This window comes from Colius striatus, chromosome 19, assembly GCF_028858725.1.
Source record: "Colius striatus isolate bColStr4 chromosome 19, bColStr4.1.hap1, whole genome shotgun sequence".
Taxonomy (NCBI): Eukaryota; Metazoa; Chordata; class Aves; order Coliiformes; family Coliidae; genus Colius; species Colius striatus.
This window is the reverse complement of record NC_084777.1, coordinates 8,300,486-8,327,444: the sequence shown is the minus strand read 5'-3', so window position 1 is coordinate 8,327,444 and position 26,959 is coordinate 8,300,486. Positions and strand designations below refer to the sequence as shown.

The 26,959-nt window shown below is 51.9% G+C and overlaps 2 protein-coding genes across 5 annotated transcripts in view; one reads left to right on the top strand and one right to left on the bottom strand.

Moving 5' to 3' along the window:
* ASTN2 (astrotactin 2) overlaps nucleotides 1-26,959 on the bottom strand; it is a 319,116-nt gene that overhangs the window by 95,806 nt on the left and 196,351 nt on the right. Inside the window, exons 14-16 of the mRNA XM_062011422.1 lie at nucleotides 17,525-17,649; nucleotides 17,070-17,174; nucleotides 15,406-15,585 (exon numbers count right to left, since the gene is read on the bottom strand). Coding sequence (XP_061867406.1) covers nucleotides 15,406-15,585; nucleotides 17,070-17,174; nucleotides 17,525-17,649 — 410 coding nt within the window. The remainder of the gene's footprint in view (nucleotides 1-15,405; nucleotides 15,586-17,069; nucleotides 17,175-17,524; nucleotides 17,650-26,959) is intronic.
* TRIM32 (tripartite motif containing 32) lies at nucleotides 1,450-9,269 on the top strand. Of its 4 annotated transcripts, none has more exons than XM_062011426.1 (2): nucleotides 1,450-1,487; nucleotides 4,478-9,269. In XM_062011426.1, the coding sequence occupies exon 2, from the start codon at nucleotides 4,546-4,548 to the stop codon at nucleotides 6,487-6,489; it is 1,944 nt and encodes a 647-aa protein (XP_061867410.1). In that variant the 5' UTR covers nucleotides 1,450-1,487; nucleotides 4,478-4,545; the 3' UTR covers nucleotides 6,490-9,269. The 4 variants fall into 4 exon arrangements, with proteins under 4 accessions (XP_061867410.1, XP_061867408.1, XP_061867409.1 ...); XM_062011424.1 differs by having other exon boundaries at nucleotides 1,457-1,487; nucleotides 3,497-9,269; XM_062011425.1 differs by lacking the exon at nucleotides 1,450-1,487 and adding an exon at nucleotides 1,628-2,661 and having other exon boundaries at nucleotides 3,497-9,269.

Sequence of the window (26,959 nt, the reverse complement as noted above, 5' to 3'; positions counted from 1 at the left end):
TCTTCTCTGGACTAAACATCCTCAGCTCCCTCAGCTGCTTCCCATCAGTCTTGTGCTCCAGACCCCTCCCCACCTCCAGTGCCTATGTCTGGACAGGCTCCAGAACCTCAATGTCTTTCTTCCAGTGAGAGGTCCAAAACTGAACACAGTATTTGAGGAAGTGTAACCAAGATCCTGCCCTGGTCATCTAACCCTTGACAGCACCTCAGTGCTCACTCCCCTGCCTCCAAGCCCTACAAGGATAGCTCCATGACCTCCCAAATCGCTGGTAAGACCTGTATCTGCAGCAGGCTCCCTCCCTGACAGCTGATGGCTGGGGTTGGAGTGAGGGGGATCCCGGGCTGAAGAGTCTCCCCATCAAGGCACAGGGTCCCCATACTCTCACATGCTGGATAACATCATTGGTTCATCAGTATCATCTCTAACCAAGTCCAGAGAGCCTTTTGTTTTCTTCCCAGGATGCGTGAAAAGCCGATTTCTTTATTCCTACCATTATGTTTTCCTCACACTGTTCACTTTCGTGTGTTGGTGCCCTCACAAAATCTCCCTGGTTCAACGTTTATTCCCTATGATGTGGGTCCAGTGTTGCTGCTGGCCACAGAGCTGTGGCACCCATGTTACTGACAGCCCCTGCACTGGGATGACCCCAGGAAACACTCGGGCTGGACAGAGCCACAGTTCAGTGGGTAAAGCCCTGTCTCCAGCTGATGGGCAGAGAGGTCAGAAATAAAGGCTGGAGGGATGAGGAGGAGGGAAATGACTGATTCTATGATTCTGTGATTAACGACTCCAGTCATTAGGCCCGCACAGCTCTGGCAGTGACGCCACCCTTTATTGCCTTCCAGGCACGAGCAGGTGAGTTGAAGGACTGGGCAACACAAGGTCTCCTCTGATCGAGGGCAAACCCTGTAACTGCTCTGCTCCCCATGAGCTGCCGATACCAGTGACCACCGGCCTGAGCTGAGGCCGCTGTGGGAAGGGAACCAATGGCAACCAGGACATGTCCTGAGCCAGTGCTTGCTCAAGCAGCCGCAACTGCCTGTCTGTTCACAGCCGCTATTTATGTGCATCATCCCATCAAGTGATCACATTTGCTATCCTCTACCTACAAACAGTCCCTTTTGTCCCGGTAGCCCGTGAGAACGAGAAAGACACGTTTCCCGCAGGTGACACAGAAGCCATCAGAAGCTGCGGAGCCGCCGGAGGGACGGGCAGGGGCTGAGGGGAGGTGAAAGGGCTCGGAGCGACCTGCGTGTGCCCGAGCTGCACGTACCAAAGCCAGGGAAACACAGAGAGCCTGGGCTACACATTCTGGACAGGCCCAGCACAAAGCCCCGCAGAGGCAGCCGTGCCGTGCCGTGTGCCGGCAGCGCGCCGGGCCCGCGGGACTCCACCTCCCGCCATGCTCCGCGGCCCGGCTCACGTCACGGCGCGGCGGCGGCGCGGGGCACGGCGGGAGCGGCGCGCGGCCCGGGAGCGGCGGGCAGGTAGGGCGCGCCCGGTCCGGCGGCGGCGGCGCCCCCTGGAGGCGGGGCGGGAGCGCGGGGCGGCGGCGGGCGGGACTCCTCGCAACGGCCGCGGTCCCGGGGCGGCCTCGGCGGGCGGCGGAGCGGCGGCGGGGCCGGGCGGCCCCACCTGGAGCCCCGCCGGGCCGCGGCTCCGCCGGACGGGCGCTGCCGGCTCGGGAGTTTACGCGCTCGCCGCCGATGAGAGCCCTTCGGCGGCCGCGCCGCGGTGGGGCCGCCCCGCCGAGCCCCCTGGGACCCGCGGCCTTGCCCCGGCACCTGCTGGAGCCGGGGCCGCGGCGGGGGGCGGGGTGGCAGGAGGGGGCTCGTCCCGGCGCTGAAAGCGGCAGCTTGTGCCCGACCGAGCGTCCTGTCAGCGCAGGGCCCGCGTAAGCCGCGCGTTGTCACCGAGAGCCGCCGCGGGGTCAGTGGGCCGGGTCGCGTCGCTTCGGGCGGGGACACAACCACGCCGCGCCCGGGGACTGTCGCAGTGGTTTTGCAGTCGCCACTGGAATATTATAGAATCACAGAATGGCTTTAGCTGGAAGAGACCTGTAAGCTCATGGAGTGCAGCCTTTGTCCCAGCCCTATCAACCACTAGACCATTTCTCTCAGTGCAACATCCACCTGTCTCCCAAACCCCTCCAGGGACGCTGATACGTGCTGTAGGAAGAAGTTGCAAGGGAGACTGTGCAGCTCCAGCCTGGTCTTTTAGCTTGTTAAAAACAGTGAGCCTCATTGTCTCACGCCACACGCCAAGAACTACAGTGAGACGTTAAACTACAGGAGGACGCGTTTCTGATTGTAAGAAAACCAAACGCCCACAACTGACAGAGTGTTACAGCTGGACCTTCAGCAGAGGCTTTCTGCAGTGCCCTGCTCTGCGTCAGAGGAACAGCCTTGGGAGGGACTGACACAAGAACGACTCGCTGTTGAGGAAACTTCCGTGAAGGCCCATCCCAGTGCCAGATAAAGAGGAAAGTGAAGCGACAGAAATTATGCCACGTTACTAAGGCTCGCGCTGGTATTTCAATAAAAGGGGAACCTAGATGGAAAGAATGTCATATAAATCATCTTTCTAAAAACAGAAACTAACTCAAAACTAAGCAAAACCCCCTCTGCCATCGTCCTTTTTATGAAAATACTTGTTTTAAAGGTAGCTTTTCATATAACTGTCAGTATCTGGTGTCTCTGGTGCTCCCTCATCCCTCCCTAAGCAAGTCTTGTGACACATTTCCAAGGAAAAACAGAATAATGGATATGGGATCCTGCATTTCATTCTTCAAAATCATTTTAGAATACAAATTTTCCCATCCCTCAGAGGGAGGTTTCTCATCTACGTGGCAGTGCCCAAGCTTCTGCTTCCCCAGCCTGTGCTCAGGATGAGGGAGGTGTGTTCTGTGCCTGGCCTGCTGCCGCTCTCCCTGCACCGGGGACGGGACACTCATTGTGCGAAGGATCGGATCCCAGCCTGGTACTTGGTACCAGGCTACACTACTGATTCACTTCATCACTGATTCTGCTACACCACTGAATCCCTTCCTGAAATTTGGGCTTTATTTAAAGCACTCTGAACTGCAGCTGATATATTTAAATGATTTTTTTCCCCTTCCCTGTATGAACATAAAGAAATTTCCTTCATTGCAGTTGTGTTCCTCCACTTGAGCAAACAGTAACTGAAATACAGTGCACCTTCCTGGCTGAAATGCTCCAAGGATGAAGCAGTGAGCCCAGCAGGGAAGCAAGCACACTGCTTGCCAGCAGCCATTATTTCAGAAAAGCTGTCTGTTCATATCCCTCTGTGACTGTCTCTTCATTTTAAAGACTAACTACTTCTTTCTCCTCCTCTCCCCCTAGAAGAAATGTTTTCTTCCTCATCTCTTTTAATGGCTAAGCAATGCAATAGCAGAGGTATTGAAACCCAGTCTACTGAATAATAACTTAATGATCTGAACCCTGTTCTGTTCCATTTGAATGGATGGCTGCTTTAGCAAGAGAGCTGCTGGGACCTGCTCCCTGCTGCGAGGGATGGGAGGATGGAGAAACCTGGACTGAAGCTGAACGGCAACCAGAGCTGTGTCAGACTGAACCAGGATGGGAGAAATGAGGTCAAGGCTGCAAGATTGTGCAATAAGGAGAAATTATATGCAATTAAGCTAAGTTCAAGAACTACTAGTGAGCACTTGTGGTATCTAATAAGGAATGTTTGCAGTTGTCTGTTAAGTCCATTACTGCTGATCTCTGCTGGAACACAGCTGTGTCGGGCTGGGTTTATTTTGCATGCTGTAGCATGATGCAGCACGGCAGAGCTTAACGAGACACAGCGATGTAAAACCTTCCCTGTGCGTTTTCGGGATGTACAGTCACTCCCAGAACAAGTGGAAGCTGACAAATCATTCCTTCCAGTTTCACTTTCTGGCAAATGTATGAAACCTTGAGAAATTTATTTTGGCTGTTTTAAAAAGCAGAGTAAACCCACCGCATTTATTTTGTTCGTATCTGATGTCACATCTGAATGCAGGTCTCCAGAGGTGATATATTAATGTCCTAAAGCGTTGCACCATCTGGTTCCTCTTTTGATGTGCAACATTTTGAATGCTTGGTTTAATCTCCCTGGGTTTCAGTAAATTGTGTAAACTCGGAGGCTTGGCAGCAGGAGATGGGCACCATGAGGAGATGATTCAGTCATCAATATCTATTGGGCTTCCTTATTGCTGCCATTACACTTCTTTCAGTTCTACTTAGAAATTTTGCAAGTGAATAATTCCTCACACCAGGAGCTGCAAGTTAGCTTTAGAATTTGCCCACTCTGAGATTAGCTATGACTAATCCATCCTTTCCAAATGTGGAAAAGCTAACTGGGCTTCTTTTTTCTGCCGAGAGTTGGGTGATAAATCAGAAATAAATTGCATGTATGTGTAACTGCAGGTGATGACATAAATCACAGTTCCCTTTTTTTTCTTTCTGGACAGAATCAGAGCACCTTGGAATAGATGTGAGTGCGAGACACGTTGCACCAGCTCAAGCTGCCTGGGGAACCATGGCTGCCGCCCCTCATCTCAACTCAGATGCGCTCCGAGAGGTCCTGGAGTGCCCCATTTGCATGGAATCCTTCACGGAGGAGCAGCTGAGACCCAAGCTCTTACACTGTGGGCACACCATCTGCAGGCAGTGCCTGGAGAAGCTCCTGGCAAACAGCATCAATGGGATACGCTGCCCCTTCTGCAGCAAAATCACACGCATCACGAGCTTGGCTCAGCTGACTGACAATCTTACTGTGCTGAAGATCATAGACACTGCCGGACTCGGGGAAGTGGTGGGTCTTCTCATGTGCAAGGTCTGTGGGAGAAGGTTGCCAAGACACTTTTGCAAGAGTTGTAGCTTGGTTTTATGTGAGCCCTGCAAGGAGACATCACACATGCCTCAAGGACACAGAGTCATTCCTATCAAAGAGGCTGCTGAAGAACGTAGGAGGGAATTTGGGACGAGGCTTGCCAGACTTCGGGAGCTCATGGGTGATCTGCAGAAAAGGAAGGCATCTCTGGAGGGTGTTTCAAGAGACCTGCAATCTAGATACAAAGCAGTTCTGCAAGATTACAGCAAAGAAGAACACAAGATCCACGAGGAACTGGCAAGGTCACGCAAGTTCTTCACCACCTCTTTGTCTGAAGTGGAGAAGGTAAATAATCAGGTCATGGAGGAACAAGCTTATCTGCTGAACTTAGCAGAAGTGCAGATAATGTCTCGCTGTGACTATTTCCTTGCCAAAATAAAGCAGGGAGATATAGCTCTCTTGGAGGAGGCAGTAGATGAGGAAGAACCAGAACTGACAAACAGTCTCCCAAGGGAGCTGACTCTTCAGGAGGTTGAACTCCTGAAAGTGAGCCACGTGGGACCACTGCAGATTGGGCAGGTGGTGAAGAAGCCCCGGACTGTTATTGTGGAGGAATCGCTCATGGAAACAGCAGCATCCTCATCGGCATCGTTCAGGGAGCCTGACGCGGAGCAAGAGGAGGCCAGCAGCACACCCGATTCCTCACCAGCCAAGCCAAGGATGCCTGAAGCAGCCACCAGCATCCAGCAGTGCAACTTCATCAAGAGGATAGGCTCCAAGGGCAGCCTGCCGGGGATGTTTAATCTCCCCGTCAGCCTCCACATCACCCTGCAAGGCGAGGTGCTTGTGGCAGACCGGGGCAACTTCCGAATCCAGGTTTTTACCCGCAAGGGCTTTCTGAAGGAGATTCGCCGGAGCCCGAGCGGAATCGACAGCTTTGTGCTGAGTTTCCTTGGAGCAGACTTGCCCAATCTGACTCCCCTTTCTGTCACCATGAACTGCCATGGCCTGATAGGCGTGACCGACAGCTACGATAACTCTGTCAAGGTCTACACCATGGACGGTCACTGCGTGGCGTGTCACCGCAGCCAGCTGAGCAAGCCCTGGGGCATCACGGCTCTGCCCTCCGGGCAGTTCGTAGTGACCGACGTGGAAGGAGGGAAGCTGTGGTGTTTCACGGTGGACCGTGGCGTGGGGGTGGTGAAGTACAGCTGCTTGTGTAGCGCCGTGCGCCCCAAGTTCGTCACCTGCGACGCCGAAGGGACCATTTACTTCACCCAGGGGCTGGGCCTCAACCTGGAGAACCGGCAGTACGAGCACCATTTGGAAGGAGGCTTTTCCATCGGCTCCGTCGGCCCCGATGGGCAGCTGGGACGCCAGATCAGCCACTTCTTCTCCGAGAACGAGGATTTCAGGTGCATTGCTGGGATGTGTGTGGATGCCAGGGGAGATCTCATTGTTGCTGACAGCAGCCGTAAAGAAATCCTGCATTTCCCTAAAGGAGGTGGCTACAACATCCTAATCCGGGAGGGTCTCACCTGTCCCGTGGGCATAGCCATCACCCCCAAAGGGCAGCTGCTGGTGCTGGACTGTTGGGATCATTGCATTAAGATCTACAGTTACCACCTGAGAAGATATTCCACCCCTTAAAGGCACATCCTTAGTAAAGCCCCTTTGGGTAGCAGAGATTCTTCCAACCTCGTTGCAGTCTTGATGGGAACTGGTGTCATGCATTTGGGAAGTCTGTGCTATAACAAAAGAGGGTCTGGCACAGAAGTTCTCATGTTTTGTGTTCAGAAACAAAATAGCCTATATGAGGGTGGTCTGCTTTCTCTTCTTCCCTTTGATATAAAATGCATACAATAAAAAAGAACAGCCACGAGGGACAGCATCCATCCCTCTGGAGTATTGGTTCCTTGCTAAATGACTGGTCACTCCATAAACCTCACCTTCTATGCCACAGCTACACTTCCAGCTTCAACCACTGTGTCTTTCTTTGTGCCATAAACACCGACTGACTGCTCTAAATCACCTCCCCTTAGAGGACTAGAGAGGCAATCCTCTTCTTGCTGTGGTACTCGCAAGGAACTGGGTAGCAGTTGTCTGGGCAACTACTAGAGACAGCAATTTCTGATTGCAGCACTGCATAAAACGAAATAGCCCTCTTAAACTGTGTGGAGATGGAGCTTTACTTTCAGACTGATGAGGGAGGGTTTTCTCTCCGTTTTTCTGGAGATGGCCCCTGTAGTGCCATTTGTGAACCGTGTCTGTTCAATGTGAAGTGAGTACTGTGCAATCATGGGGAAATCGAGCTGAGCCACAGAACTGCCCTCGGGTGCCAACAGGGTTTTATCACTGCTAAGAGTTCTGTTGGGTGGAAGGGAGGGAGAAAGGGAGAGAGGGCTGAAGGAAAAAAAAACCCATAAGGGGAAACCTACTCTTGGTATTTACTGTTGTCTTATAATTACATGTGTCCTGGAAACTGTCTTTGGAAGGGGTGTTTGGTATCTGATGTTTCTTGGGGAGGGGGAGGAAGGGCTGTGGGAATAAGACTGGGAGACTGTAGCAAATATGATTAAATGTAATGTGTTGTATGTTCGCCTGCACACCACTCCAGTGCTGTGTTCCATTCACCTGCACCTCATACATGCAAGCCCCTCACTGCTGAGGTGGGGATGGGGAGGGGGGACCATTTTGCCTTTAGCTTTTTAACACTTGAGAGCACATCCATCAGTGCATTGCCGTTTGTTTTTCCCCTTGCACAGCAAAACACAACGTTCTTCTGATAATTTTTTCCTTCCATGGCACCAGCAGGCACCAGAGTTCATGTTCATCATGGCTTTGGGCCAAATGAAGCACAAAACTGCAGCTGTGTGAACCACGGCCCCCACAGTGCTGCTCTCCTGGCTGACAAATGTGTACCTCAGTGTGGTGCTGCTTGCCTAGAATACTTCATTGAAGGAAAGATGCATTTAAATAGGGCACAGTGGTAGCATGTTAATCTGCCACAGATAATAGTTACACTGCAGTGCATTTATTTGTTGCTATCAACAGTGTAGTTGCAAATTTGGGGACATGACAGACAATATAAACACTGATTTTATGGTGGCTGCCATGCTACGGCAAATTGTTTGCTACTTGTGCTACAACATGTATGCAACAGGTGACTTTTTTTAAGCTCTCCTACACTTTCCTCCAGTGAAACAGCAAAGTAAACCCTGCTTCAGAGCTGCTGCCACCCCGGGCAATTGTTTGGCAGTTACAGGGTGTGCAGAAGCAGCGCTGGGAGCTGATGTTGGTGGGATTGGGGTTTTTTTTCTCCTCTCCCTGTTCTGCTCAGCACAACCACCACCTTGTGTGATGGACCTGCCCCTCCACTGGCATAACTTCCTATTTCTCTCACTTTTAATTCCCTGGGAAAAGCTTGTGCAGAAGGGAGCTGAGACAGTAGCGGGGGAGCTGGTGCTGAGGGAGCCCTGGGGAACTGAGCCCCCCTCCCCTCCTGAGCTGCTCCCTGCCTTTGCCAAAGCCACCAACCTGCACAGTTATTTACATTCTGTGCTTCTCTTTTTTTTGGGGTGGGAAGGGAGAGTGGCCCAAGGTATTTAACAGGGGTTTGGGGAGCTGGTCTCATCTTGCATGTCATCTTGGGAGATGATGACTATTTCTGGACCCTTCTGCAGTTAATTACACTGTAACTCTAGGCAGTTTTTCCAGTGTTACAGTAACAGCAGCTCCTCTCCTACTAATCTCTCCAAAACCTTTCTCCTGTTTCTAAGATCTCCAAGCAGGAAGCTACTGTGGCCCTGAATAACTGAAGCAATATTATCTATGATAATATGTACCTCTGTCATTTTCTGTTCCAATGGATTATTTCTGTTTTGCAATAAACATCACACTACTAGCAATAACATTTCCTGGAGTGCTTGAAGGGACACATGAAAGCTGGTCTAGTAAACTGAGCAGTTGGTTACCCCAGCCTGTTGCTGGTTACACAGTTCACACAAAGCATCTGTCATCTGTTTCTCACTCAGAGTCAAGAAAAACAACGCTACCCAGTGATGTGCTGGTGGGACACTGCTGTCAGTGCCCAGGGGTTAGCACCTGCAGCTCTTCTGCTCTTGGGTTTTGGGAGAAAAAATCCCTGCTGTCCCTCTCCCTGGATGTGCACATCCCCTGGCAGAATGTGCCACTGCCTGCCAGGGGGGATTTGCAGAGCTGATTCCTGCCGTGGTGCCCCCACACAATGCTGGGATCATCTGCCAAAGGAGATGAAATGGAGTAATTAGGGACTGTGATGAAATAGTTTCCTGCTCTCTTACCTGGAGAAAGAGCCTGTGTGGTGATACGTGTGTGTGTGTGTGTTTTGGGTTTGTAAAGATTGTGTAATAAAGGAAAAATTGATCCAATTAAAAGCACATTGCAAACGGCTCATTTCCTTATTAGAAACACTTCATCTTCTCCCTTTGGCAGCAGATTGCTTTTTATGGTCAGGGGGATTAGATTTGGGAACACAATGGCTACGAGACCCCTTTCATGCTGACCTCCTTCCATGGAGGAGAAACCTGATCTCCTTGGCAGGTCTCATGTAATTTATCTGACACCTCCCTACCCACCTCACAACCAAATGCCACAGTTCCATTTATACTCCAACAAGGGCAACATCTTACTGTTCCCTGTAGCCCACACCTGATGTTTTTAAGGGTCTAGTCCCAACCTCACTGGCAGAGAGTGCTCGGTAAGGGGATGAGGAAGCCTGGCTGAAGGCCTCACAGAATCACAAGGGTTGGAAGGGACCTGGGAAGCTCATCCAGTGCAATCCCCCCTGCAAGAGCAGGAGACTCCACAGCCCATCTGGGCAGCCCCTGCAAGTGTTCCCTCACCTCAACAGGGAAGAAATTCTGTTCCAGCTTGTCCCCGTTGCCTTTTGTCCTACTATTGGCCATCACTGAGCACAGCCTGGCTCCAGCCTCCTCACACCCACCCTTGATGTATTTGTAACCATGAATGAGCTCACCCCTCAGTCTCCTCTTCCCCAAGCAACTTCATCCCCCACCTGCCTGGCTCATCGAGGGTCTTTCTGGCTCAGCTCTGCCCCACTGCAGAGGTGACATATCTGCTGGGGCTGGTAGGAGGGCTGCTCTGAGGGTTCATCTATTACTCTGGATAATTTCAATAAATGCTACCAAAAACTGTATTAGAAAGAATGTGTTTGTGTGGAGCTAAAGGAGACCTAAGGAATGGCATCAACACATGGCCAGTGTGAGCAGGTCCTCCCTGGTCCTGCCACCCAGCTGGGTTTGCTGGTCTGGGTGAGGCTTTTCTTCCCACCTCAGAGGACTCAGCTCTTCAAACAGATACAAGGAGCTGTTTTATCAAACACACAGGATCCTTGCAGAACATCTGCTGTGCTGGTGCTGTCACACTTTGCCCTTCTGTAAGAAGTTATAATTTCTGAGGGTAGCAGCAACTGAGCCACAAACATTTGTTCTGGGCAGCAACCAGAACAGGGGCTGTGGAGGGATGAGGGGGAGGGCTTGCTGCTTAATCAAAGGGGGCTGAGCCACAAAAGTGAAAATAAAGGCAGATGCTTTGAGTCTTTTCTATTGTATAGCTTAAGTGATTTTTCTGGGTCATTACTCAATGCAAGGATTTAAAGTTATTTCATTTTGCACAACTAATTACTCTACTTGCCTGGCAATTTGGGCTCACAATCAGCAGTGGGTGCATGAGGTCATTCAGCAGACAGAGTCACAGCACATAGTTGAGTCTGGACTAAATTTCACAGCAACCAGCTAGATTGGGTTTGCCTCCTCTGAACAAAATGTCGAAATGTGAGGTTTTTAAATAAACATATTGACATAAACCACAGGTGAGTGAGTGTTACAAAGGTAATAGAGCACTTGGTTATAGGAATGCATCTCAAGGACGGGGAAATTCTATACACTTCACTTCTGACCGAGCAGCAGGTAGAAGGGAAAGCTACCATCTCCTTTAACAGATGCAAAGCTTGCCTTACAGCTTGCTTAATGCACCTGACTGTGTCTGGGAAATGAAAACTAAAGGTTCCCATGGCCTGGTTCAATCTTAATTGTGTTATGGCAGTATCAGACCTAAACGGAGATGAATGAAACCTTGAGAGGACAGAAGGGATCCACAGACCCTACTCAGAAGGCTATGGACTGCTGTTTCAGCAGAGCTTGAGGCTGTGCCCTTACTGTGACTTGTATTTTAGGAAGATTTTTTTGTCTAAACTGCTGAGTTCACAAGAATGCACAAAAAATACAACCTCTTACAGGTAAATGCAACCAATAATGTGTGCTCCAAGAGAAGAGAGCAAGCATTGGAGAGGCCAGTGGGCAGAAGGCCATAGGGAATGCCCTTTGATAAATGATCTGTCACTGAGAGGGAACATCTTTCACATCTGTAGCAGCTATTTTCAAGTCTCAGCTTGCTGAGCTCCCACCCCACAGTGGGTAACCTCAGCCAAGGAAACTATCTAGAGATCATAGCAAACAAACATTTCACTGACTGCAGGCAGAAAGCACAACTGCAACCTCACAGCTGAGCAGTGAAACCCTCTGCATCTCCTCCACCCCTGTACACCAGCACCCTTCTACTCACCCAGCTGCACATCTCCCAGGTCCTGGGTGTGAAGGACAGGAACTCCCACTGCCTGTGTGCTCCTCCATTCAGCCCCCCACCAACACACCCTTTTCTTTTCCCAACTGTTTCCAGCTGGAGAACTGAAGTCTGCCAGGCGGAGGCTCAGCTGCTCTGCATCATGTGATGGAAGGAGAGTCCTCACTCAAACACTTGATAAGACCTTCTGTGTAACTGCTGATAACACCTCTGTTCTCTCAGTGCATCTACAGACATTTGTTCTGTATTTTATGTATCACAATGGGAATGAGCAAACTGGAACTGCTCTTGGAGAAATCCCACTGGGGCTGTCAGATACTGCTACCAGAGCAGCTCTTCCCTTTCCCTAACCAAGCTCCCCTCCTCCTCCTTGTCCAGCCAGACCAAGGGGCCACAGAGAACAGAGATCTCTGACAAACCTTTGGCAGTGACTGAAGTGCTCCCTGGCAGGTAGATTTGCTGGATGGAGGGATCACTGTCTTCCCTCCTGTACATTTTGTGAGTCTCTTTACAATGGGTTGATTCCAACCTCTACCTCCAGTTTCATCACTAAGCATGGCATTACATAGTGTGGAACAGCCCAGTTTGGGTCAGCAGTCCTGTCTGGGTCCCCTCCCAATAACTTGCCCAACACAGCCACAAAGGGAGAAAGAGAGAAAGCCCAGAGGCTGTGCAAGCACTGCTCAGCAGCAGCTAACACACTGGAGTTACCAACATTGGTTTAAGCACAAGCCCAAAGCACAGCACCACAGGGACTGTGATGAGGCCAAATCACTGCATCCCAGCCAGGGCAGCACATCCTCATGTGTAACAGGAAGTGGCTGGAGGGGTCATGTTTGCCCCAGCTGCCAAATGAAGATGCTCACACAACTGGTACAAAGTTAATGAGGTGCCATCAGCATTAAATGCTTCCTTTGACAGGGGAGAAGACCAAGGTGGGCTTCCTGTGGCACAGATCAATGACTGGGTCGATCTCAGGGTCCCTGCTCAGAGGCCACTCCAGTGAGTTGAAGCATTGCTTGGCTGCACAGAGCCAGAGCAAGCAGTCAAAACATGGGCTTTTAATCACTCTGCATGAAATAAAACTGGGCTTTGGTTCAGTCTGTTCTGAGGCTAAGGAGGCTCCCAGGCAGAGACCTGGGAGCTGTTCCTATGTCTGCCCAGGGAGGAGCACAGTGTGAGTGTGCTGTGAGGGCAGCTGTGCCTCCCTGCCTCTCTGTCTCTTGTCAGGATTGGAAGAGACCTCCAGAGCTCATCTAGTCCAAGCCCCTGCAGGTTCCCCTCCATCAGGGGGCACAGAAACGTGTCCAGGTGGGTTTGGAAACTTCCCTCCCACACCCTCCCTGGGCAGCCTGCGCCAGGGCTCCCTCACCTCAGCACCAAAGCTTTTCTTCCTGTTCCAGTGGAGCTTCCCGTGTTCCAGCTTGTGTCTGTTACCCTTGTCCTGTCACTGGGCACCACAGAACAAAGCCTGGCCCCATCCTCTCAGCATCTGCCCTTTAAATATTTCTAAGCATTGATAAGGTCCCCTCTCAGTCTTCTCTAGGCTAAGAGAGGAATGAGGGTGAGAGGCTCCTTTGCCTGCTCCCAGCACACAACTGCTTCAGGAAGAAGGGCAACAGTTTGTATTTCTATAGGCAGAGCAGCCTGGAGATGCCAGTGATACCTGCAGCCCAACCATCCCATCCCAGCAGGGCAGTGGCTCCAGGAGGTGAAAAAGCACCAACTCTGCTGTCCCCAGTGAGAGCTGGATCACTTTCTCCCTGGTTTGGCCAAAGGCATGGCAGTGCAGACACTGCCCCAGGCCCCAGGGTTGCTGCAGGCAGGTGTGGGGCTGCCCTGAGCCCACAGACAGCCAGGCCAGGCCAGGCCAGACGCCCAGTCCCGCTGCCAGGGCCAAGTCTCTTCTCTGAGACCACGTTTTCAATTAGGGCTGGACAGGCAGACTGTGCACTGCCTTGGCAGAGGCCTCCTCCTGAGGGCTGCTGCCTGATTTATGGAGCTGATTACGACGTTAGGATCACTGTGTGCTGCTGCAAACACGCCGCAACGTGCGTTTGGATCAGATCTGGTGCCGTTCCAATTAACTCGAGACTGCTCTCCCCCTCCTCTTCTGACCTGCTCTATTCACTAGCAAATTACAGTTATCCTGGCCTTACCTTTGTATTTCTCAGAGATGAAACATGTGTGTTCTCTCTGAGCAGTTCAGAAACGGGCTGGCTAGCAGCAGGGAGCCCGGCAGGCCAGAGCTGTTTCTGACTGGAGGAGGCATCCGGCACTGTCTAGCTGGAGCTATTTATTCTGATCCTCCTTATGTCACTGGCAAAATGAGGGTAAATCAGTAGAGAAGCTGGGAATAAAATCTGTCTATCATAAACAGCAAGATCTTTCTCCCAGCTAACTGGGGTTTCTCTGGGAAAGAGCCCTGAGTTTCCTGTGATACGGTCTCTGTCCACAGAGCTGATCTCCTCTGGTACCTGAACAGCCTCAAAGTCCTTCCAAGAGTGTTTTCTGATGATCAAAGAGGTAAGTGCAACACTGGTCCCCTCTTGAAGTACTGACAGCCCCAAAATTCAACCTCACCACCCTCATCAGCTGCCAAAGCTGCAGACAGAGCCACGCACAGAGAATGAGGTCGGAGCCAGCACCCCACGTCTAAATACTGCATGGTCTGAAGTTACAAATGCTTATGTCCAGGCATTACATGCAAAACCCCTGGGGAATCCCTGGGTCCCATGAGTGCTTTGGTGGGGAAGGATGTTGTAGAACATGGCTCCAGGGGGAAGGCAGTGGCTCACAAATGGGAGATATTGCCCCACCAGGTCGAGTGTTGCCACCGTTCATCTCCCCTCTGGCCCTGGCACTGTGAACAGCAGCAATGCCCACACCAGGCTCAGACTGCAGCAACTGCCTCTCATCTCCAGAGAAACCCTTCACCGTGGTGACAGGGCTGGGCCCACGGAGCCACTCCAGGTTTGCTCCCCGCGACATGTTTGCCCAAGGACTGCAGGGAGCGCACCCGAATGATTAATAACACCACAGGCATGTAAACAACACATCTCCACGACACCTTCTCCTGCTAAACAGGGGCATTGCTGTGGCAAACTTCATTTATCACTATTTAAAACCCAAACAAATGAGTACAGGGTGTTATAAATGCGCTTACAAGACAAGCTACACTGGGAAGACAGAGGGAAAAAATGAGCAGGGAGAGAGGAGGCGTCGGGCAGGAGCTCACTGCTGAGCACAGGCTGCACTGGATGCAGCCCTCGGGCAGGAGGCAACTGCCTCGACACTCCTCTGGTACCATCAGCCACATGAAACACCACAGATGTTTTTTAACAGAAAAATATCAGACCTGGGGAATATCCCCAACTCCCTGGAGGAGAGAAGGCAAATGGAAGGCCACGACGATCAGGGAGTTTTTATAAACATAACCTAATTGTATTACTTCAAAGTCCTGGAGTTTATTGCCCTGTTTAATGATGTGTCTCGTTATTTATGGTGTAGCACAATGAGTCTGCTATTGATTTAATACACTTCCTTAAAGACCATCATTGTCACAAGCAATAAAATGAAGCCATTCTGAGACAGCTCAATTATGTCACATCTCCATCACCCGACCCCAAGCACAGCCGAGCACCAAGCAGGGGGTGAAGTGGGTCTCCCCAGGGAAGGATGCAGCCTGTGTGGCAGCTGAAGGCAGGAGCAGGCAGGAGGGGTTCACCTGGCTCAAGGATGCTGCTCACAGACACGTGTCAGTGTCTCCTGTTGCTGGGCACTCAGTGTGGGACAGGTCTCCTGCCTGTGCCTGCTAACCGGCACCGTGACGGTGTGTGCATGGGGCAGAGGGGCTGGCAGACGGAAAACAGCACGAGTAATAACCAGCATCTGTGCCCCTGCCCGTCCCGACGCCCTCCTCACCTTTCTGGTACTGGAGCCAGAGCTGCTGCTGGACTTTCTTGCTGGGGAAGTGGATGGTGCAGCTGAACTCAGAGCCATACAGAGCCTCTGCGATGTAGTGAGAGCCAAACTGCTGGATGAAGGAGAGCAGCTCCTCCCGGCTGCTGTCCTTGTTCAGGATCTTCAGGATGTTTGCAAAGCCTGTGGGAGGGAGGCAGGGAATGGGCTGGTCAGCCAGGGTAGCTGAAGATCCCTGCTCAAGACATGCAGGTCCTCGTGTGGGTTCAAAGCACAGTTCCTCCTCTCTGTCTTCATGGCCTATGTGACCCTGCACAGTGCACAGCCTGCTATGGACCCTGGGCTGGGGCTCTGGCATGCTTCTGTGATTCCTCTCCCTCAGAGATTTCTCCAGTTCTTTACAGGGATGTGCATGTGAATACACACACACAAACACCTTCCTGCCAGCTCCAGCCCATTTCTCAGGCTGCTGGCACGTCATCAATGCTCTCCCCAAAGGATGTGCTTGACTTTTGCTTTGCAATAACCATAACCAGAGATGTTCTCCTGGTATAAGGACACGTTTGTGACAGATTTCACTGCAGACCATCCCCAGGGTAAATACCTTGCACAACTCATAACTATCTTTTAGGAAAACTGGAGAGAGCTCAGAGAGACACACAGGGCTGGTCTGATGGCAGCTCCATGGGTGCTCAAGGGTTGGGGTATCTCTTGAGCAAGGCTCTGTAGTGCCCATGCAGACAGCAAGGACTGCTGGCATGGGACAAGGACAGGGACCCTCACTGCTCTGCAGTGATATCGGAGGCATTGGTGACCATACAGCACCTTGGCATCATTTAGAGCTGGCTGATATCACTTTGATTCAGCGGTAGAAATGAAAACATACTGCACAAAACCACATCATAACTGTCAGCAAAATGAGGTTAACTGGCTGGGTGGTTGGTTGATTGAAAGAGAAGGCTGGTTTAATAAAAAAGCTAGAAGAATTCATTTTGAGCTGAACCCAAATATTTTGTTCAGCTCTGAGCAGGTTATTTCCTTCTGGGGCTGTGCAGCCTCACTGCACTAAGTCTTGTTTTTTATTCTCCATTTAAAAAACAGGTTCATTTTTAAACAAAAAAAATGCTGTTTTGAAACGAAAAGGCAAAACATTTCAGGTCATAACAAAACGTTTCAGCTTTTCTGAAACAAAATGTGTAGCTATAAAAACGGGGAAGTGAAATGTTTTGACGTCTGCAGGCTCCTTCCGCCCACCCCTCTTCATCTGCAACTCCCTGCTTTATATGACCCACAGTCAGGAGTGCTTTGGGTCCTCTGGAAACCATGCTTTTTTAGGAAGTTACTGTTTTTTGTACATCCATGTAGACACAGCCACCCTCGCACAAATCCTCCCCAAAGGGTTGCTTGTTAGCTTGATCCTAGCTCTGACCTGGCTCTTGGTTTGTGAGACTGAGCCTCACAAACTCCCTGTCTCAGTTTCTCCCACATAAAAAGGAGGGAAAACCTCTCTGCAGCACTGATGGGAGCATCAGCTGCTGCCCAAGCAGGGCCTGGAGGTGGGAAGTGCTGGTGAGATGCTGGGCAGGACTGTGCCTTGGGGAAGAAGACCACTGACTGCTTGCCTGCCCATGTAGATGTGTGGTCTCCCTGCTGTTAGAAGCCCTCACCTGCAGAGAGGGTGATGGTGCTGAGCTTCACCCTGTAGAGGTTGCTCCTGACCCGCCAGTGCTGCACCATGGGGTAGCCCATCGCCTCGTCGTACTTGATGTCCCCTGCAAAGGAAGAGCCAATGCTCAGCCCCTGCCAAGCCCGTGGCCACGCTGGGGGAAAGCCTCAGCTTTGTCACGTGCTGCAGGGCTGAGAAGTGAGCTGGTAGCAGGGATGAAAAAGCCTGCTCTGGCAGTCATGCCACGGGGTCCCCAGGCTGCTGGCAGCAGCATGTGATGGCTGAGGCTGCCTGGGGCTCGCGGTGTGGAGACGCTGCCTTCCCAGCCTGGGCTGGGCTCAGCCCACACACTATTTGTGCCCCAGCTACACAGGAGGGATGCTGTGAAGGGTGCTGAGCACGCTGGGATCCAGGATAGGAGGAGGGGTTGTTGCTGAGCCCGGGGGCAGCTCGTACCAGTGAGAAGCTGGAGGTCGGGAAGGGGCTCGGAGAGGACACCCCGGCACTGCTCCTCCACCGGCAGCGGGATCACCAGCAGCCCGTCAGCCAGCTGCGGGAAGTCCTTGATGAAGTTGTTCTCCCTGCAGAGAGAAAAAGACAACTGCAAAGCAAGGATGCAGGCCAGGGCTGGGCTGGAGGGCTGAGCTGCCCCAGCAGCACGGGGACAATGGCTCAGGAGGGAGAGGGACATCTGTCAGGAGGACAGACCTAACAACGCATGGGGTCTGCAGCCCTCCAAGGTGGTGCTTAACAAGCTCCCCAGGGACTGTGCCTCCGTTAGCTCTCCAGCAACTTGGGACTGCTCTCAGCCTGGGGACCTGGCCACTGGTTTTGTCCTGGATTTTCAAAGTGTGCCTCCTGAGAGGAGTCAAACAGTAGCAAGGAGACAGCTGCTGCACCCCAAAACTGCCCCTATCTTCCCTGCATGGGATCATGACCAAGCACCAGGCCAAGCCCTGCTGGGGCTCTCCAGCCCAGGCAGCATCCTCATCCCCAGGGCTTTGCCCCCAGATCTCTCCTAAGGGAGGAAAAGGTACATGTACAGACAGACACCAAAAAAAGAGACCTGCATGTGCAGTTCACCGTGTGATTTTACCACACATGCAGGATCTTTTCTAACCTTGGCAGGTATAACACTGTATAATAGGCCCCTAATGAATTGTTTCTAGAACAATGATACCAGGGAAGTTATTTGAAGCAGTGAACAGACAAGTCTCTGGGAGACAGGTCTCCCCCAGCAAGCAAAATGCCTGATGCCTGCGCAAAGGAAACGGGAGGGGGGATCTTAAATATTGATCTTAGAGCCAAAATATAGGCCAGGAGGCTTCTGTGTCCTCCATGTGCAGAGACAAAAGGGCAGCAGAGGAGAAAAAAGGGAGGTTCCTGCAAAATCAGGTCAGCCCCAGGAGCTGGGGAGAGGCTGAGGCTGGCACTGCCTGCCCTAGCTGCAATTGCCCTGAATAGGTTTTCCTTTAAACAGCTGCTGGTTTCACTCCCCTTTCCCCATTTACGCCCCATCATCATCTTGTTAACTGGGGACACCTTGGCCATCTCCAAGGGTCCTGCTGCACAAAGATGCTGAGCTGGTAGAGCACTTCCCTGGGGCCCTCCCACTGCTCTGGAGCCAGGATATGTACAGGTGGTGAGCAGGAGGCTGCAGACCCCTGCAACCAGCCCAGGGGTGCTCCTGGCCCCGAGGTGGACAAGGAGTAGTGGGATGAGAAGCTGCAGCAGGGGACACAGGAGTGTAGCTGAGCATGGCTGTGCAGGCAGCCCCGTCTCCAGGCAGCAGCCTTCCCAGCCACTGGCACCTGACTGCGTCTCAGGAGCTTCACTTCAGGCACTGCTGGAGAAAAAGCGGTTTATTTGTCTGAGAGGAAAAGCCTTTTGCTCACACATGTGCTCACAAATCTCCCATTGATCACGCTGGCACCATCCCCATGACAGAGCAGTGCTTTGCTATTCTGAGCCCTTTGCTGTTTCAGTGATGCAAATGGGGAACTGCAATTACTGCCAGAGCCAGGAGCCGTGTGGGTGGTGGGAAGCAGGGGCTGCAAAATTAGGCAAGTCAGTAGGGAACACGGGAAGGAGAGTGTTGGTGTCTCTGCTGCTTTGCCTCTGCAGAAAAGGGAGAAAACATCAGTGCTGCCAAATCCCAAAGCCCTGCAGAGGCCTGATGACACCTCAGGCAGATGGATGCAGCTCTGCTGAGCCCCCCTGGCACCAGGAGAACAATTCCAACAGAGTAGAGGTCTCTTGCTCTGTCCCCCACACGTCCCTGGCAGGCCAGAAGCAGATGCCTGATACCCACAGGAGCAGCCTCTCTCTCCAGCACAATGCACACTGAACTCACCCAGCGGGTCACAGCACTCCTGGAAGAGAGCTGCACAGCTCTTGGGGCATTTTGCAGACAACTCAGCCCTTATACCAGGAAAATGCTGTTTCTCCCTCACAGCCCTGGTCCCCAGTAGCATCCAACCCAGAGCACGTCCTTGCCTCAGGAGGGAGCTGACTTCCAAACGAACAAGTCTGGATGCTGGGAAAGGTCAGATGCCCCAAGGCTTTACTGAGCTCTCACACTGGCAGGGTGGGCTGAGAAGAAAGGCAGTTGCCTGGATTTAACTGAGTTCAAAATCCTGGGTCTGATGGATGCTTTGTGTTACCTTGTCCAAGTCACAAAATGCCTCAGGTGACACAGGTAACAGACAGCAGCTCCCTCCAGCCCAGGGTGCTGGGTAACGGCACTCAGCGGTGCCTCAGGTATCAGCAGCAGGGCTCAGGAAGCAGGAGCCCGCTGTGCCTGTGCTCTCCTGTCCTTTTGAAACTAGATACACAAACTAGAGGTGTTTATGAGGAATCTGACCTTAAATAATTCACCCAAGGTCATGCAATGCAGCCATGGCACAGCACAGTGTTGGGCTGTGCTGCTGTGCCTGGCCATGCTGGTGGCATCTCACACGGCCCATGGGAACCCTCCAAGACCCTGCATCCCACAGCACCCCTGAGCAAAAGGGGTTTGGGGAGAGGCAAGAGGGGCTGATGCAGGTGCTGGAGAGCAGCTGGAGTGCTGTGATGCCTCCTGGATGGAGACATGGCTGCCAGGTCCTGATCCATGGCACAATTCTCCTGAGCCCTGAGTCATCTTGTCCTCTTGCTGACTGCTGAAAGCCAAGGCCAAGCTCACAGTGGCCCACAGGAGCTGGTGACTCACAGGCATTTCATTTTCCCGTTAGCAGCACCATGGGGAGAAGGAGCAGATTCTCCTTGGCTCAACTGGCTGTGACTTCCTCCCTTTGCACATTGCCCCCAAAGCACATGGCCTTGAGGCCAGACTTTGCCTGCTGACCCCTTCTCAGACCCTCAGTGCTCCTGTGTGCTCCCACTGCAAATCCAAGCAGGAGCTGGCATGGGGCTCCCTGCCTCCATCCTGCCCTGCCAGCGGCCATGCACCCTGCTCTGCAGCAGCCAGGCAGATGGATTCAGCAAGGGGGAAAGAGAAATATATTTAAAATGACCCCACAAGTGATTAGCTGATGCCCTGAAGCGTGAGATTTAATTACCCTTATCTGGGCCGCCACAGCTACAATTGTTAATCACATTATCATCCAGCCTGCTTATGTTCAGCAAAGTGACGATGTGAGGACTGAGCTTTCTGCTGCTCAGGTCTGAGAGGCTGCCTTCTCTGGCAAGAGTCATTGCTTAATATTATGTCTTTCTGTCCCACAATGGCTTGGGGAGAACAGGATGGATTCAAGGTTATTTAGTGCCAGCTTTTGACCCAACCTTCCCTTGGAGAACCTTTCCCACTGGGGTGGCTGTAAGCTCACAAGAGCCCAGCCTGCATATCAACAGGGACATTCAGAAGTAGCTTCTTTTTAGCTTGTCATCATCCCCCCCAAAAAATGATCTAGAGTCACTAGGAGACAGAAAAGAGGGTGTGCTGTTTCCACAGCCACTTTGGAGAAGGTAAGCACATTGTAAATCTCCCTCATATGTCTTGGTGACCTCAGGCACTAGTGAATTATAAAGGCTTAATACAAACCCTCTCAAGGAGCAGTTACTTACTCCAAATTTACTGGTTATTAATTTTAGCAAGGTCCGACTCCAGTATAACGAGGTAGGATATAAAGAAGAGACCAGCTGCCAGGTGTTGAAGCTCTCTCCAGATCCTCAGCCACCATTTGCAGTGATGTGTGGCTGGATAGGGCTGCAAGGAAAGAGGCAGCAGCAACCTAGAGCTGCCCATGTCTCCCAACTCCCCCAAGGCTGGTCACAGCCATTGCCCCATCCCTTCAGCATCCCAGTGCTGTGGGTAAGACCTATCCCAGTACTGCCTGTGTCTCCTGATGTGTCCCCAGCATGCCTGTATCACTGGGTGTGCAGTGCTGTGCAGGGATCCAGGCCGTGGCACAAGGATGGTGACAGCAAGCAAATGACAGTTAGACATGGGGCTTTAACACCTGGGACAGCAGAGACAGCTGGACAGAGGGAGCACTGCTCCCTGTGAGACAGCAGAAGCAGGGAAGGGGATTCCTCCCTGGTGAACAGTTTATTCCCTGTAAAACAGGAATTCAGCTGATCCAAAGCTGAACTGTGCTTGGACCCGTTGCAGAACCTGGGATTTCTGGGTTTGTTTCCAATACAAAATAGACAGAGGAAGATCAATAGTTGCCACCACCACACTGCCACCACCTCCACGGCCTTAGGGGAGATCCTGCAGCTCCCCAGTAGCCAAAGGCAAGTCTCAACAGAGACTGTGACTGCTTTCCCATTCTTAGTACATCAGAACATCAAACTCCCTTCATTCATCCAAAGCATGTTGATGATGCTGTTTTAGCTCAGCTGTTGGACTGATAACTTGACTCTCCACACTGCCCACGCCCGAGCCCAGGGCAGCAGCAGGACCCTCCCTCCAGCCTGGAAGCCGTGTGCTCATGTCCATCAGCACCATGTCCCTCCAAAGGCAGACCATTCCAACCTGATTTTCCTGCATCCAAACATCCCCCAAACACTGCTTGGGTCCACACAGCCCCACTGATGGCATCAAGCACTCAGGAAAACTCAGCCAATGGTGCCCACCACCGTGGCACTGACGGTGCAGAGACAGACAAAGTACATCCTCTCATGAAGCTGTTTCTCAAAGAAAGACACAGGCATCTGCTTTGAGGCAAGGAGATGGAGAAGCTGCAAGTAATAGAAGCTGAGATCTCCCTCCTGCACCCCAGTGAGCCCCAGTGCAGGCCGTTGGCAGGGGGACACACTGGCCCCTGGCTCTCAGCCCACACTTGTTTATCAGCTTTTGTTATTCTCCCCCATCTATTCTCTCCATCCCATTTACACAGCTATTTATTTATTCCAGTAAAGTGTGTCTCCTGTGGGTGAAATCCTGCGGTAGGCTGTGGCTCTTTCTTCCCCCAGAGTGCCTGTTGGGAACAGGCTGAACCAGAGTGCTGAGGAAAGACAAATTTGGGAAGTTGTGGTTCCCACAGCAACGTCTGGTGCCCGTGCAGCAGGCAGCGTGCAGACAGGCAAGGCTGGATTTATGCCTTAATTAAGGAGCTGGGGATGCAAGAGGAACCTCATGCAAAGCTGTAGTTTTCAGTCCTTTACAGAACTAGGCAAATATACAGATTATTCCCTTTGGGATTGAAATTTCCTGTGCTTAACCTAAGCTTAAACATGATTTTGTGCAAGAAGTTTGAAGAAGTCAAAAATCCCCATTTTACAGCGAGAAGGTAAGGATGAAATGCCAACACATGAAAGGGAGGAGAGTGGTAACCTGTCTCTTGCTTGCCTGGTGATCTGGCACAATTTGCTCCTGGAATTCACCACTTCCAGAGAGCCAATCCCTCAGGAGGCAAATGCATGTAAGCTGGGAGACAGGACTTGGGCCAGCAGGTAACACCCAGCTGCATCAGGACCAGAGCCCAACATACCAGAGTCCACTGACAAGTCCATTCCCTCTGACAAAGCAGGATCCAAGTTTACCACTCACTGGACTGCTCACATCAACATCAGGCAGCAAGGAAGCTGATGAAATGTGACCCAGTGAAACTCTGACCCAACACTGTCCATCTTAAAGTTGCCACCCCCTCTGTCCCCTACTGTCCTCAGTGTGTCTCATCACCTCAGTGCATCACATCACTCAGATGCATCATCACCCAGAACTAGCCCTTCCACACACATCTGTATCTCCTCCTTCTGCAGTTGCAGAGCAAATGAGCAAATAGTCCAAAGCTCCCTCCCTGAATGGCTCTGTGCTAAGTAATGAATGAATGACTTTGCTTTGCTAGTGCACACAGCTTTTGTGTTACCTACTACACTGTCTTTATCTCAACCTATGAGTTTTCTCACTTTCACCCTGCTAATTCTTTCCTTCATTCCACTGCAGAGGAGCAAGCAAGGGGCTGTAGGGTCTGAGCTGGGGGGTTAACTCACAACAGCAGTTGTTGAGGAGACAGCAATGGATATTGAGGTCTACTTGGACCTCAGTAAGGCCTTTGGCACTGTCTCTCACAGAGGCTCATAAAGGAGCTGACGATTAAGGGACCTCAGCATCTTTTCTATGGGGAAAGGCTGAAAGAGCAGGGACTGTTCAGCCTGGAGAGGGAAAGGCACTTTATCAATGTTGTAGATTTATATTTACATAAATACCTGAAGGGGGAGTGTAAAGCAGATGGAGCCAGATCTTTTTAGGGCTTCCCAGGTGACAGGACAAGAGACAATGGGCACAAACTGAAATGCAGGAGGTTCTATTTGAGCATCAGGAAACATTTTACTGTGAGAATGATCAAGCACTGGCAGAGGTTGCTCAGAGAGGTTGTGGAGTCTCCATCCCTTGAGATATTAAAAGGATGATCTGGGACAGTTTGTCCGTGGGAACAGCTTTTCTGTGCCTGAGTGACCCAGAGCCTGGCTGGACACCTCAGAATAGTCATTTCAGTGATGGGCTAAGCCAAGGCTGTGGGTCCTCTTGTTTGGGTGCTGGTTACAATCATTTCCTGAGCATTGCCTAAGCAGCTACTTGTCTGCTGCTGTCATGAGCATGACTTGTAATGAGGCAGCAAACAACAGACTCCCACTGACTTCAGAGGAGCCAAGACTGACACCAGGCCTGCCCAAGGGATTGGCACCCAAGGGATTGGCACCCAAGGGATTGGCTGGTGCCTGACCTGCACTCAGTTCCCAGGGGGTTTTGGCACAGTGACCTGAAGCTGTTGGCCTCTCTGCACGCCCACAGCCCCTCACACCAGCAGCTCTCCCAGCGAAAGCCATCCCCCTTTTACAACACCCTGGGAATCACAAGCACTGTCTCTTAAATAATATTTGCCTTTGCAATGTACATGCAGCCTCAGCTCTTTGCTCAGCACACACATACATCCCTTCTCTTTAACAATTTGGGATCTTAAACATTTCTTTTTCCTCTCCTAAGCTTCATCGTTAACCTTTAAGACAGAGATAAGGCTCAAGAGTTAGGAAAGGAATCAGGAGGGACCTTGGAAATGAGCCAGGAGCAGTGTTAATACCAGGCTGCACACCATATCTCTTCGGTTCTTCTTTCCACCCCCGGGGATGATTCGGACTGCTCTTGACTACCACCACGGTATTACAAACTCTAATGAGGTTTGGAAAATAAGAAACCCACTGCGGCGTGGGAGAAACTAATAGAAATTGTTTTGTCTTCTCTATATTAGTCATTAGAAGCAGAGGAAAAACAGCCACAGGCAGTGGCAGGGCTGCAATATCACCACACATTTCATACGCTGGCACTCCGACAAAGCCATCTCCACTCAGCCAGCGCTCCCCCCGCTGCAGGCAGCTGCCGTGAGCCCAAGGTGCCCACGCAGGATGCTCAGATACCCCTCCAAGGCTGGGGAATCTGGGGAGTTGGCAGGGACCTGTGGCCTTTGCATGCATGGAATGACACACAGAGCAAGCCAGGGTGGGGGGTTTGCACCCGCATCCCCCCCAACCCATGGCACCCCCCAGGAATCACCTGCAGGGTCAGAGAGGTGCAGGGGGCACCTTCTACTTCAACTCCCTCCCCTCAGTTCTGCAAGGCATGGCACCTGGGCTGCACAGCTGCCTGGTTGACAAGTGGCAGTGCCATCACACCTTCCAGAAGCTCGCCTGCTGCCCAGGGCCACGGGCACAGCTGGTGAGTGGCCCCATCCCCCAGAAAGCAGGGCAGCACCAGGCGCCTTTGGCCCGTGCTGGGGAGAAAGGAACCAGCACAAACAGCCTGAGGTGTCAGCTCAGACAAATTGTTCTGGAAGGGAGCAGCTCATGGGAGGCTCCTCCTCTCCCAGATGCTATCTGGGCAAGGTGAGGGCACAACAGCAAGTGTGCATTGCTGGGGAACACGGGGAGGGCAAGGGATGCCAGGATCCTACTGCTCACTCCTGCCTTCATCTGCTCTGAGCCACAGCTCCAGCATCCAAAGCAGCTCATGCCGCAGGTGCAGTGCAAGATTTAGGAGATATGGGTTATCCCAGGTGCCTTACTGGTAGGATGGAGCAGAGGATGGGAGGGCTCCCAGCATAGCTTGTCCACTACCACTGGGCTTGAGCCTAAGCCCAAACCCAGCTCTTGCCTTCAGGTTTATGCTGTCACAAGTTACACTGCAACACACAGAAGGGCAGATCTTCCATCTCTGGAGAGATCACTTGAGATGGGAAAGAGCAAGACAAGTTTTTCTGCTGCACTGAGAACTGCATCCAAGCCCTGCTGCTAAGTCAGAAGCAGGTAGAGCTCGACAGCTGGCATGGCTGCTGTGCACTCAGATATCCCCACGCTGGTGCCTGCTCGTGACTGCATTGCCTGGAGCAAGGATCTGCATTGCTGAGTCAATGTCAAGCTGATTTAGTCCTTGGATGGGAAATCTCAGGGACCAGCGCTGGCACTAGTGAGGATGAGCAGTGTCAGGCTGGGAAGTGTCAGGCCTGTCCCTGGAGGTGCTGCTGGAGCGGTGTCTGGGGTGAGAGCAGCACAAACACACAGCCCATGCTACTGGTGATGATCAAAGAAGTGCCCATGGCATGATGGAAACCCTGCTATCGTGGCTTGAACTCAAACAATTACCATCTACTGCCTCAAACTCTCCTGCTTCACTCTTCAACTGAACATAACCCTTATTCTGATATATCCTGGGTGGGTGCAGAGCCTCCATGCCTCAGGAGCAGCTGCACCCCATGTTGGATGAGGAAAGGAGGAGAAAGAATTCCTCTCTGCACGCCTTTATACCAGTGCAAGGCTATAAAGCCAATAAGGACCCCCTGGAAGGAAAGACACTCTATAAATCTGAGCTGTTATTATTCTAAAACCAATCTCCACCACATCTCTTAATAATGCAGATTAACTATGCAATAACACCAGTTATAATTAGTATCATAAAAGTCAGGGGTGGGGAAGGCTCTTGGGTCAGCCAGGTGCTTTCATAGAGCTCACAGAGGTGAAGGCAGCTTGGCAGTGCCTGGCACCATGAAGGCAGTGCTGATGAGGTGATATGGCACGGATCAAAACACTTCTGCCAAAGCCAGGAGGGCTCTGCAAGTGCCCAGTGCTGACCTCCAGTCCCTCCTCTCCTGTGCAGGTCCGTGTCTCCTCTCTCAAACCTTCGTTCTTTCCTCACACTCGGAACCAGAGACATGGATGTCACCTTCAGCTCTTCACAGGGTGGACCCTGAAGAGATCACTGAGCCCCACAGCTGCATGGGAGGACATGGGTGTCCCCCCAGGGCCACAGGCTGATGACAGCAGGGCAGGCTCCTTGCAGGAAGAGCCCATGTCCCAGACCAGCTCCCCAAGCAATGAGCATCCCCCAGACCCTTCATCTCCTGTCCCATGAGAACCTCCCAGCCCCAGTTCTAGTAGACACAGCCTTCCACACAC